At 40.6% G+C, this 13,033-nt stretch overlaps 1 protein-coding gene across 1 annotated transcript in view; it reads left to right on the plus strand.

Annotated features, from left to right (window-relative positions):
- The window catches only part of LOC104548572 (egl nine homolog 1), a gene marked incomplete at its 5' end in the record, with an annotated part of 32,845 nt that extends 27,416 nt beyond the window's left edge, over positions 1-5,429 (plus strand). Inside the window, 3 exons of the mRNA XM_010194629.1 lie at positions 1,382-1,518; positions 2,920-2,987; positions 4,908-5,429. Coding sequence (XP_010192931.1) covers positions 1,382-1,518; positions 2,920-2,987; positions 4,908-4,972 — 270 coding nt within the window. The remainder of the gene's footprint in view (positions 1-1,381; positions 1,519-2,919; positions 2,988-4,907) is intronic.
- Positions 5,430-13,033: the final 7,604 nt, after the last annotated feature.

Here is a 13,033-nt window from a genome sequence, read left to right on the forward strand (position 1 = left end):
TAGGTAGATTTGAGGAATGGATGTAGCTAACTGGCTGTATTGAAAGCATTAGAGAGTAATGCAAAGTTAGCTTTATTTACTCCTTGATTGCTGTGCAGTCAGCTATGCAAACATTTATTCTCATAAAAACTTCTCATAAAACTACTGATACTTTTCTCATTCTACTTAGGAAGTAGAATGTGGAAAAAGCACATAAGCAGTCAATTTCTGTGAGCTGGATGCACCATATATCAGTAACACAGGTTGCAGCTGAGAGGGTTTTTTTGATTTGGGTTTTTTCTGTAGTGCTGTTCATTTCTTACAAGAGCTGGATGAGGCAATGAGACTGGTGGCATACTGACATAAAGCTGGTAGATTGAAAAGCTGAGTCAGAAATGGATGTACTTGAAACTTTCTATTTCTGAAATATCAAAATATCTTTGAAATAACAAATTTGATCCTTCAATTAGAGAATAAATTACTGGCCTTCTTTGTCATGATAGCATCTTCACATATAAATATACTGGTTGGAATGAACATCTTAAAATGCAGCTTTATGACATCTTTAGTTGAATTACGGTTTCTCTCCCAGAATAACTGAATACTTACCAGAGCTTAGAAATAAAAAAATGGTATTTTCACAGTAACTGAGAAATTTGAGCTGGATATTTAATTTATGAACAAAGGTATTTAATTTATTGCAGTATCTATTTTAAATTACAAATTGTTATCTTACCAAGTATATATTGGTTAGCAAAGAAAGAAGCTCAAACTTTCTTTAGGAGGAGAAGTTGACCTAAATTGTCACTTGTTTGCTAATTTAGAACACCATTAAAACCCAATCTTTTTTATCAATTTACCTTGTTATTGTTTGCACTGTTACTTCTTTTCCACAGCTCTCTGTAATTAAGTTTAATAATATCAATGCCATCAGTAGGAAGAAGTTAGCATGACTTAAAAATTATTAACTCCATCTAGTTGTGCTGTTTTCTGGATAGCATAGGTATGTCCAATTGTTTTTCAAAGCCTGGAGGAGAAATACAATGTTTCTCTCATCGATATTGGCATATTTTTACCCACTTGTGTATTATCAGTCAGTCTTGCCCATTTTTTTGCAAGTAGGCAATGCAGCTAAAAAACAACCAACATAAAACTGCATCTTTTTACTTAGACATGAATGGGCGTTTAATCTTTACAGGCATTCTGAAATTACTCAGTGAAAAAGGTGTAAAAATTTTTGAGATTAAATGTATTGACAGAAAAGCTGTAGACTCAATTTCTGTAGCATTGGACTTTTATTTCAGTTCAAGGTGTCTAAAATATTTTCAAATGTGATATTCAGTACTTTTAAATAGAATGAGACATCATTTTCAAGCACTGGTTTTAAATATATAATTTGTAGGTAAGTGGAGGCATCCTTCGGATATTTCCAGAAGGTAAAGCCCAATTCGCTGATATTGAACCCAAATTTGATAGACTGCTATTCTTCTGGTCTGATCGCCGCAACCCTCATGAAGTACAGCCAGCATTTGCTACAAGGTAGGACTAATGTGCTTGCTGTATATTGCATGATGCCTCTTTTATCAAGAGATGAGCGAATCCTAATGAGAAATGAGTGAAACGAAATTACCGCCTGAACCCAGGTCTTTTCATGTGCAGTCCCAGTTGCACTATGGCAAAGGTCAGGCTTCTGCTGTGCTGCTGAGTTTGTACTGATGTCTGATCTCTTACTTGGGAGAAAAAAATCCTCCTGGGTGAGTAGGGGAGAGGACTGGAAACAGAAGTTACTTGACAGGTCAGGAGCACACAGAGCCATGAGCAGACCCCACCTTAGCCAGGGGGTGTTGACTTGATTATTTATTTGTGATGGCTTTACACCCTCCTCCCTTTCCTTTGTCCTTAGCTCTTACGCTGTGACTGGAAGATTGACTGGGTGCTTCACTTTTATGTCCTCTTTTGTTGAGGTTGAGAGAGTTGTTAGAAGATAGTCACGTTCACTCTCTCTTCTTTAGGGGTGGCTTAGTTTAGGAATTGGGAAGAGGGCTGTGGGGCAGCAATGACCATTGATACACAAATCATCTCTTTCTCTGGAGTGTTAGAGAAGTTGCTCCCAGTCTGAGTCACAGAGGGGATTTGATATCTCCTTTGTCCCTCAGTGCAGGGAGGTGGATGGTGCTAAAGGTACCTGCATTCACTGCCCCACGTCTTGAGTGGTGTTACCAGACAGCGTTAATAGGTAACTCATTGGGAGTCCTTGATCCAGACTTCCCCTTGCCCGCGTTTCAACAGGTTTTCTAGGCCAAAGCACTGAACATTGACTGGAGCTGTGAGATAACACAAGTACCTTTGCAAAAAGCAGCTTGAAACTGCCATCTGCATGTCCTCTTGTAGCCTTTTGGGAGGCTGCACTGCTCTCCCCTCCCACTTTGTGCTCCCAGCAGAGTCAGAGGGTGAAATGCTATTTACTAAAGCTCTGTAAAGTCTTTCCTCAATAGCTGGCATTTCATATTTAAATCCCATATGGACAGCGGAAAACCAGAGGAGCAGTAGTTAATCTTTCCTTATGGCAAATGTAAAAAACCCAAACAAACAAAAAAAACCGAAAACAAAAATGGTTTTTGCAGTGATGGACTTGAGTAAGTAAATTAAAAGATGAGGTCATGGAACAAAGTGATAGGGACAGGGACTATATTACAGGTTCTGGGCAATAGCAACTCATCAGGAAAAAGTGTAAACTTACAGCATCAGTGTCACCCTTTCAGTGACTGTTCAGATGATACCTACTAGTAGGGGGAGGGGGGCAAGCCTGCTTGCTTTGTGCTTCATGAAAACTTCTGTCAGACTGCAGATGTGTTGTCTCATTCAGGTCATGTTTTATGTCAAGTGCTTCACTGTTTTTTCTTCATAGTTCAGGAGTTCTTTTCCTGTCTGTTTCCCTAGGTACGCAATAACAGTGTGGTATTTTGATGCAGATGAGAGAGCACGAGCTAAAGTAAAATATCTAACAGGTAATGTATTATATTAATATCTTCTGTGTTCTTTTTTTCTGAAAGAATACCTAAGTAGTCCAAAATTGTCTCCATGACCCACTCTGTGGACAAAAAGAAGGAGAAAACCAACATAACTCAGAGTCAGGTTCTACAGAGAAGGTGATGCAGTGTTTGAGCTGCTAGGCAGTGACTTGGGAAATCCAGGTCAGTGCCTTGTGTTGCTCACGCTTCCTGAGGCTGCTCAGTAGTCTTGTCTCCCTAAGAGGTATGGGGGATAAATACACCAGCGACTGTCAGGCATGACAGAACTCAGAGCCCAGGAAGTAATTTTGATCAAATACAGCGATTCAGCAAGTGAATACAACTTAACTGGACTAGAATCTATATCCAAAAAACAAAAGCCTAAAGTTAAAATCTGGAATCAAAGAATGGAGTTACTTCCTCCATTTCCAATTCCACATATCTAGCATCTGTTTTCTTTTTCTGGCTTCTCCCTCAAGAGGAAGTTGATCTAATTTTCCTGTTCAAATTAGCATTATAAGGAGAAGCAGTCTAGGACTTCTGCCATGCTTGTAATTGCCATCACGATTTTGTGTTTCTTACCTTAGTTTAAAAATAAAACTAAATCAGGTGTACCCCAGGGGCACATATGCTTAAGGCCAGTTTCTTCATGGTTTCATCAAATGCTCCAAAATCAATGATTAAGACATGTGCCAGTCATTTACAAATCATATTTCTGTTTGCTGCTTGTAGGCGTGTGAAGCTGGTAAATAGCACCAGAACTATCTAGTGGCTCACAAAGCTGCAGTTTAGTTCAGTTCCCCTCGGTGCAGCTGCTGGTGACTTTGTGCATTTTGGGAGCGATATGAGCAGTGCAGCTCCTGCTACGTCCAGGCAGGCTGTCCTGCTGCTCAGTGAGACATGACCAGCGAGGCACTTCCCAAGCAGTCAGGAAGTCTGTCTGTGTGTCATTTGAGCTTCACGTCACACGTGTGTGACCGCCAGCCTTGCCGTGTCAGATTTTGGGTTGTCTCCATGCAGCTTTCGCTGCTGCTCTTTCAGAGAGTGCAGGGAAGTGCTTCAGGTGCTCCCCACAGCCCACCTCCCTCTCCAGGGTCCTCCTAAACTGCAGGCACTTAAGGAAGGAAGGCTGGGTTGGTGGGTTGTAAAAATTTTGGTATCAGTTTGCCCAATAATTGGTTTACAATATCATATTGCTGTGATTTGAGTTTCATTTGCAATTAAAATTGCATTCTTTGCATTTTATCCATAACAAGAATGCTTTTTATTTTCCATTTATATTAAAATACGACATTTTATTCTACAATTTTATAAAATAGGAAGCTATTAGTTTTTGGCACAGTTTCAGTCTAACTAAAACCACACATAATATGTGTGAATTTTTCTTGAATATGGGATACTGTGTCCGTTAATGTTTTGATAGTCAAACTTTTAGAGAAAAGGGCAGAAGAGAGGTGTGGGTTTGTTTTGGTAATTTTTTAGCAGCAAGTCAAATGTAATGTTATGTTATAAAAATCCCTCAAGTTTCATTGCAAAGGTAAATACCCAGAAACTCTGGATATTCTGATCCAGAATAATGGAGAATATCCTTAGATTCTCAATTGGCTGTTCTTAAAGCTTACCTTTTAAGGCCAAGATGATGAACTTCAGAACTGCGTGTATGATGTGAAGTATCCAGTTTTTTACTTGGGCAAATAAATGCCAGCTTTCAGAGATAATGGGTATGGTTCGTTAACTTCACAGAGCACAGGATACAGAGCATGCGTACAAAAATACATATCTGGATAGTTCATATGTACTAGACAGTCTTTGAAGTACTCTCTTAAAACTAATCTGGAAAGTAATGTAGCAGTTCTATAGACTATACTTTGGTAAATGCTGAAAAATAATACTGATTTCCTTTTCATATTTTTGCAGGTGAAAAAGGTGTGAGGGTTGAACTTAATAAACCTTCTGACTCAGTTGGGAAAGACGTTTTATAAGCCTTTGATTTAGCAACTCCCCTTGCTATTCGCCCTGATAAATCTTTATGCTATCTATTAACTTTTGAATGTGAATAACAAGATAAAGGAAAATCAACAACAAACCAACATTTTAATAAAGAAGCAGTGTTTCAATGTTGCATCAAATAGAAGATTCTTTGACTGCTGAAGCATTGTACTATGTGATTGTGACTCCAGGCCTGTGACTGCTTACGTGAAGAAGATAAGCAATCAGTAAGAAACAGCATATGCATCTGGACATAAATAAGTGCCCTACATAGAATTTGTCCATCCTTATATTTTGCCAGACCTGTCATCCAGCTGAATCCAATTCATCTCTCCCTTTTTTTATATGGTAAAAGTTTGAATTTTGGGTAATTTTTGTATGACCAGGTACAGTTTATCAAAATTGAGTCTTAAAAAAAAAAAAAAGGAAAAAAAAAAGAAAAGAAAAACTGAAAAAAAGAAGAAAAAAAGAGAAAAAAATTACAGTATTCTCCAAAATAACATGGATCTATTTTTGTAAAACTGTTCATACTGTTCTCCTCTGCCATAAAAGACCTAATTTAATGTAAGGGTTGCCAGTAACTGATAATCACTTTAATTTTCTTTACACCTTAAGTCAGAAAAGGAGCACTTTAATTACCAGCTAAAAACCTGATTGTTTTATATCATATCTCACACTAATCTTAACTTTTAAAGATTGCTGCTGTATTGTTGTTTGTTTTTGACTATGTTCTCTTGAACCTTATTAACAGAAGCAAATCAGTATCTTGCTATTAGTAACATTCAGTTTGTGGTTTTGTATGTTGAATCCACAGAGGGGAAGTTTCTGTCTCTTCTTTGTTTTTTTTGGTTTGGGTTTTTTTTTTGTTTGGTTTAAGTGACTGGCACTAAGTGAACTTGACACTATCGGTTGCTGTCATTGGCTTTGGGGACCTGGTAAATACCATCGAGAATATGCAAGGGCTTTCCTAGGCTATTAGAGGTACCCAGAACCTCCTTACATACTTGACAGAAAATGTTGAGCTTTCTCCCTTTTCTAAAGAATTCTTGCCACCCCCCCTTTTCCTTTGTATATAAGTTAATAAAATATCTAAAATTCACTTTTAAAAAATTTCCTTTTCAAGTGTTGGTGTCCCATGCAGTCTGTAAGTTGACACCTTGATCTTTTGCATAGTATCAAGGATGTGGTTGGCACACTGAAGCTGAAGTGCATCACTGTAGGCTCCTTGTGCAATACATCCTTAGGTTTTTCACCGTGCTGAAGGATTTCCCCAGAAAGGCACTGCCCTTTGATCAGTACTGAGGTATATATTTACTTAGAAAGCCTTTATTTTCTTTTACATTGTTTTCATTTTATCAAGGAGAGGGGACATCACAGAATAAAAGTGAACTGTGCGGGAACTTTGATATTCTTATTTTTAAGAAATTGATGTTTTGGATGCTGATGATTTATTTTTATTCTTCTTTCTTCCTTTTTTATTCTTTTTCCTGAGCTTTAAAAGCTTGAGAAAACAAAAGCAAACCTATAAAAGACAGCAGTCATATTTACAGGAGTTTGGGGTTTGATCAGCTTACCTACTGCAGTTTTCTATCTGTCCCTTATTTCCTTACTTAGCCAAAACAATGTGAGTGTACAGAAATACTTCTGTATATATTACAACTTGTGACAATTTTAGCATCTGTATAGTTTGTATTCAATTAGAGACCTTTTCTATGGAAAGCTCAGTAATTTTTTATTAAAAAGATTACTATTGTTCATGTAAAACATGAAAAAAGCTAATTGTTTAGTAACAAACTGACGGGGGAAAAAATTCAGTATCAGTATATCGTTTAGGAGAACCAGCAGAAATCCCAGTTTTGTTTTGATTTTGCTTTTCCTCTTTTTTCAGTAAGTTCTTTCCCTTTACAGTTCTCCTCCTCTTTCCTCTTTCCTCCCCAGAAATACAGACAGGATACCTTTACTGTAAGTGCCTCTGCCAACCTGGCCAAGGAGTGCAAATCTTCATTACTGTCTGGTCTGCAGTGCATTTAGGCTACCAATGAAACAAGCAAAAAAAAGCCACCTCTTCTACATCTTCTTTAAGTACTGCTTTAGCAGAGGTTTGGTTGGTTTTGTTTTAGAAATGTAAGCATAAGCCTTTAAACTCATTTCAGTCCCTCTGTAATTCAGACTTTTGCAGTTACATGGCGTATCAAATTCTCATCACTCCATAGGTTTGTGCTTGCCAGACAGGTTTAAAAAGTGCTTAATTTTTCACTCCATGCAAGTCATTACAGTAGGGTCAACAGATCAGGTCAGCCATTTCTTCAGTGTCCTTTAGAAACTATTCATTTCATGTCGGTTGAATATTCAGTCTTGAGCATCACCAAGCAGGTCCTTGTTTTAAAACTATTTTTTAAACTGTCTTATGATCTGTATGTGTCTAGTCCTGGTTAAAGATAAAGCTTCATAATGCTATTTTTATTCATTATGTTAGCCGGCTGTAAAATATGAGACCTTTATCTATAGCAGGCAAAGAAATTCAGGATTCATTTACAGGTTGCCTATAAAGTTGTGTAATTTGAAAAGCAGTGTTCATTATGAAAGAGCTCTCAAGTTGCTTGTAAAGCTAATTAATTAAAAAAGATGATGTATAAAGGTTCTTGAAAACTATGTGGTTATTTGTGATCTGTGTAACTTTTAAAAACTACTCCATAGCAACTAATTTATAAATGCCCCCTGATAAAGGGGACATCTGGATTTTTGGTGGTTTTCTGGGGGGTATTTTGGTTTGCTTTGTTGTTTGTTGGTGTGCTGAGGTTTTTGTTTGTTTTAGTTTTCAAAAATCTGAACTATTTCTGCTCTGAAGATGGATCTGGTTTTGTTGTTGGTTTTGGTTTCTTTAGACTGCCTACAGTTGACCTGGGTGTGGTGATCATTTTCCTAATGATTTCTCCCTCAAAAACAGCACCAAGTTTGGGCTGACTGGAGAGTGATGACAGACATAGCGGCAGATCTAGTTATTTTACCTCTTCAAACAGGATTCGTAAGGTGTGATGGGATCTCTTCAGTGTTATGTGACTCCCAGTGAATTTTGAGCCCTTTGAAGATGGCAGAAAAATGGTAGAGTCTACAGATGCTAACTCATATGAGATGCCACGCAGTTTCCCTCAGCTTTTGGATGAGCTTCGTGTGACCACACAGTAACCAAGGAAGCATCTGTCTGGCCGTGCTTCTGCCATGGCTCCAGCTTTTGTGAAGCCCCAGGCTGTGCCCTTGTCCATCTCGTGTGGGTTCAGGAAAGGTTACCTGGATCTCTGGATGGGTCCCAGCCTTAGCGCACCTTTCGTGGCACTTGAGTACTTGTGGTGCTCAGTTCTGCTCTTGCCAGTGTGTGGGACTGAAGCCCAGTGCAGCAGCACTGAGCTGGTCCCAAAGTGCTTCGAGGCTTTTCTCATGCTTCAGTGCTGTGCAACTTCTTACATGTTCTCTTGAAATAGCCTCTTCCCCATCTTTTGTTTTACATTGAACAAGGAAGAAGCCTTCTAGCACTTGTAACCATCCTGCGTAGACCTGATTTTTTTTTTTAATTATCACATTGCTGAACACAATATGCAGGGGGATCATTTTGCATAGTAAAACCAAACACCATACCAGGGAAAGGAGAAGCCTCTCTTGGCTGTTTTTCAAAAGAAATCAGAGGAAGCTAAGCTGGTAGCCTATATCTTATGTAAAACATCTGGCTGTGCTGACCACTTGAAGGTCAGGAGTGGAAAGATCACATCTCTAAGTCACACTGATAAGTATAACCCAACTGGAAAGTACCAATTTTGTGCAGCCTGAGTGTGTTGAAGAAGGGGGGGACTGCTAAATGACAGCAGCAAACTCAGTCTCAAAACCCCAGATGTGTGTACTTCACCTGCAAGCCTGCAGATACGCAGACAGCTGCATGCACTTGCAAATACCTAGTGGGAATTTAGAAGTACTGAGCAGCAAAGACTGAAGAAAGTCATGGGACTGAATTGGATTTGGATCTCATCTGCTCGGGGGAGGTGGCATATGGATCTGCAGAAACTTGGGTCTCATAGCTTTCACATAAAATACTTCGCTTTCTTTGAACATGTAAATTAAAGCTTGGATGTAAGTAATTACTGCAAATGTATTGAAGCCAGTTTGTGGTATTACGCTGCTGCAAGACCTGCGTTCGCTCTTAGAGCGTCTGCTGAATCTGAGTTGCCTGACCCTGTCTGGTTGGGGTGCATAGCAGCTGATGGAAGCAGATTCAAGGTCCTCTGGTCCACCAGTCAAAACCAGTTCCAGAGAATTTGTTCTGTTGACTTTTGCTACCACTTACTCGGTTCCATCAAGCTTTTCCCCATAGCTTTGAAGTTGTGTGAACAGACAGCACATTTATCCCTTTCTGGAAACCGCATTTATCCATAGCTCCCAAATGGATGAGACGGGCACGAAGAGTTGGCTCTAAAAGTGGAAGGAGCAGATGAGATGCAAATCACCTACCTACTGGGGATAGACTCAAGTCCTTAACAGGACAGGGAGTAAAGAATGAGTTGGCTAGAAATTGTAAAGTAGGATGAGGAGAGACAGAGGCATGAGACCAAAATAAAACACGTGTCAGGTGGGTATGAGGAATATGGGATATGCCAAGCAAAAATACACGTGTCTTCTTGGGGAGGAGCATGAAGTATGAGGAGAGAGAATACAGATTGTGTTTGCCTCCTTTCTCTTCATGGATGTGTGTTGCTAAATAGCATATTTTTATCGCTGAAGATGAGAGGTGTGTAAATTTTTATTTGAGCTAGGAGCTGGTTTCCTTGTCTGCTTTCCAGTTACAAGTTGTTGGACATTGGAGATTTTTCCCCCTTTTATGAGGTGTGCACCTCAGGATTAAAATTCATCGGTTCTTCTGGAGAACTTACTGTAACTATGGTAACCTAGGGTATGTAACATGGTGATAAATGCTGGATGGAAATGGTGACAAGCTCGTTTATCCTCCAAGTCTGGTACCAGCACCTTTGCATGGTAAAGTTTGCCAGGGCATGGTGAGGGACAGACAACACGCAGATGGACTAACAGCTTGCTGGTATTGCATACAGCTGACTTGCTACTTCAGGGCAGTGTCCAAACTGGAAGCCACATCTTTCTTTCAAATGCTGTTGGAGATGGGAAGTAAAATTTCACCTCTGAATTCTCACCGTGTCGATCCAGTGCTATTTGTGGGCCTGTCTCTGTCAGTGTGGTTTGCCAGGGTGGAACCGGTTTCTCTCCTGGGCTCGTCTCAAGAGCTGGTGTGGTTCAATTTTATATTTGCTTTTAAATAGGAGGTGAATCCAGAATAACTAAAATGCAGGGATTTGACTCCTACTCACAAACAGAAAGCCTAATACCTGAATATTGGATTAGGTTGTGAGCCAGTACTTCACTGCCTAAAGAAAGCAAGGGTGAAACAAAAAGCTAAGCAAAAAATCTAATCCGTCACTTAGGCTGTAAATGTATCTTGCTTACATTACTCTATGCAAGCAAGCTTTAGAAAGCTATTAATAAAAATTGTATGCTAGCAGAGGACATGGTAGTAGCTTTAAGAAACACAAGGAAACTAGAATTTTGGAGCTTGATTAATTGCTGTTGCAATCCTGAGAAGTTTTTCCACACAGTGAAGATGGAAATGAACGTGTCCAAAAAACCCCCAACTTACCACTATCCCTTAACCTGAGAAGTGCAGTCTTGGCTGTTGGTAAGTGCAGTGTCTTGGGTTACTGGCATTGGAATATATTTCAAAAGAACTGGTTTTATTTGAGCATTTGGGAATATCTTTGGACATCAAGGAGAAAATTTCTCCAAGGAAAATGCGATTGTGGATGCCACAAACACTTGGCAAAAGGAATTGGGGCCATAGGTAATCACCAAATCTGGTTTCCGAGATTTAGAGTCCAGTTGATGGTGTTCCCGACAGCAGAGCAAGGTTTGAGCTGTCAGATTGGGTATATTTATTTTCCCTTCACTTCTCCTTCCCCAGTCACGGCATAACTGTAAGCACTGTGGTGCCAGGCACGTGTTCTGCACAGTCACAGTCTAACAAACAAGCAAAAGCTGGTACATGAACTCTCCTCGAGCCTAAATTTTTGTTATGAGTAGAACTCTATAATGGGAAGTGGCAAATTCTAAACTTCTTTGATTGATTGTTTTTTTTCTACTTGTGCTATGAGAACATTTTAGGATTTGGTGCTTTTTTTTTTTAAAAAAAAACAACTTTATTTAAAATAGCCCAAGTAGGAAACCACCACATATAATTAAATGTTGCTGCAACTTCAAGTATGACATAACCAGGGAGGGCCTGTATTTTACAGTAAAAATTTGGCTTTTCCAAATTCGGGAAAAACCTGCAGGGTGCAGGGGGTTTTCCCCGCAATTCTGCGTGTGACTCAGGGCGTGGGGGTGCAGAAGTGCCTGGGAGCCTGCTCCTGGGGATGGCTGGAAGCAGGAGCGAAGGGCTGGGTCACCCTGGTGTCCCTGCTGGGACAGGGCCTGCAGAGGAAAGTTAAATCAGGGGGAAAATGTGTTTTTGGTGACCCAGAGCTGACAGAGACAAGTGGCTCTGGTTTCGGTGGAGGATATGCAGCACAAACACAAGTTATTTTAACTTGTAGCACCTTCCCTTGCCATTTCTGCTCCCACACATGCACGGGAGCCTCTCTAGCCCAGTGCTTTTGCATCCTTCCAGGCTGCATTAGCTCCCTGAATGTTGTCCTACGCCAGCCGAGCTGCAGGCTTTTGTACTGCACACCTTGTGCAGGTGTTGGATTAAATTATAAAATACTTGGCTGAGGAAAACGTTTGGGGTTTTTTTCTCAAAAATGAAGGCTGGCAGCAGCCTGGTGCCTGCCCTTCCAAGTGGTCAGATGCTACCTAAGCCCTTGGCTGAGAGTTGCAAAAAATGGCTATAGAGGTGTGGCTGCTCAGGCACAACCCAGTGTAGCCTCCAGCTGCTGCTGCTGCCTGCTCGGAGTCAGTGCTGCTTGACACAGGGTTTGTGTGGCTGCTGACTGCCACTGGGAATCGCCAATCTGGACTTGCTGAGGGTGCTCCTCCTCTTTTGGCAGAGGTGGCGGGATTATATGTGATACAGCTGAAACGCGGCAGTACATGGGACACAGCGCTGAACGTGGTCTCTCTAACCATGCTGGCATAGACCAGGAGCAGTTTCATGCCAAGCTTGGATGGTCTTTCTATTGAAGAAAGGAAAGGGAGAGACACAGGGAGACTGGGAACTGCTGCAAAATTTACAAACAGGACTTCTACTTCTCAATCTGAAAATAGTATCACTTCAATCCACGCAAATCCACAGCCACATGTGAAAACACACTTGGGGCTGGAATGAACCCATCATATAACACCCTGAAGCTGAGTGAGGATGCTTGCCTGACAGCAGAGACCTCCAATCCCTCTCATATTCCTGAAGAAGTTAAAGCAGTGAGTGACTCAGTGAGGAACAGACTGACCCTGACTCCATGTGTGGTTCAGCACCTGTGCTGCTGTGGGTGCAAAGCTATGGAAGAGCCCTGAAGGATTCATTTCTAGAGCCTGAAAAGGGATTAAGAGGAAGGCTGCATTAAGGTAACTTTAGATGGCATCGCTTACCACTCCTGACATGTGTTTGTTTTGACAAAATTGCATTTCAAGATCCAAGCATTAGCCCAAATGTTAGCAGAAAAACCTCTTGAGTGGTGTCCTCCTAACTCTGCCAAATTGCCTGGGAAATGTTGCCAGTTAGCTTGAATAGCCTTTTGGGGTTTTGCAGTGCCTGAAATACCTCCTATTTCCTGTCATCAGATGCTTTTCCTGCCTTCTACATTTCTTATAGGTACATTCAGTGTTAATTACATCTGAGCTGTAGTTCACATCATCTTCAGGGCTGATAATCCCACCCCACCATGGCTTGGTGAGGAAGCAGTAATTAAAACCTGAGAGGTGGTGACTCAGCTACTTGCTCCTCTGCCCAGTTTGGCAGGGCAGAGTGTCCTCATACCTCTCTTTGCATTGTGGTACATGCCTGGCTC

Source organism: Mesitornis unicolor, unplaced genomic scaffold (genome assembly GCF_000695765.1).
Source record: "Mesitornis unicolor isolate BGI_N332 unplaced genomic scaffold, ASM69576v1 scaffold81, whole genome shotgun sequence".
Classification (NCBI taxonomy): domain Eukaryota; kingdom Metazoa; phylum Chordata; class Aves; order Mesitornithiformes; family Mesitornithidae; genus Mesitornis; species Mesitornis unicolor.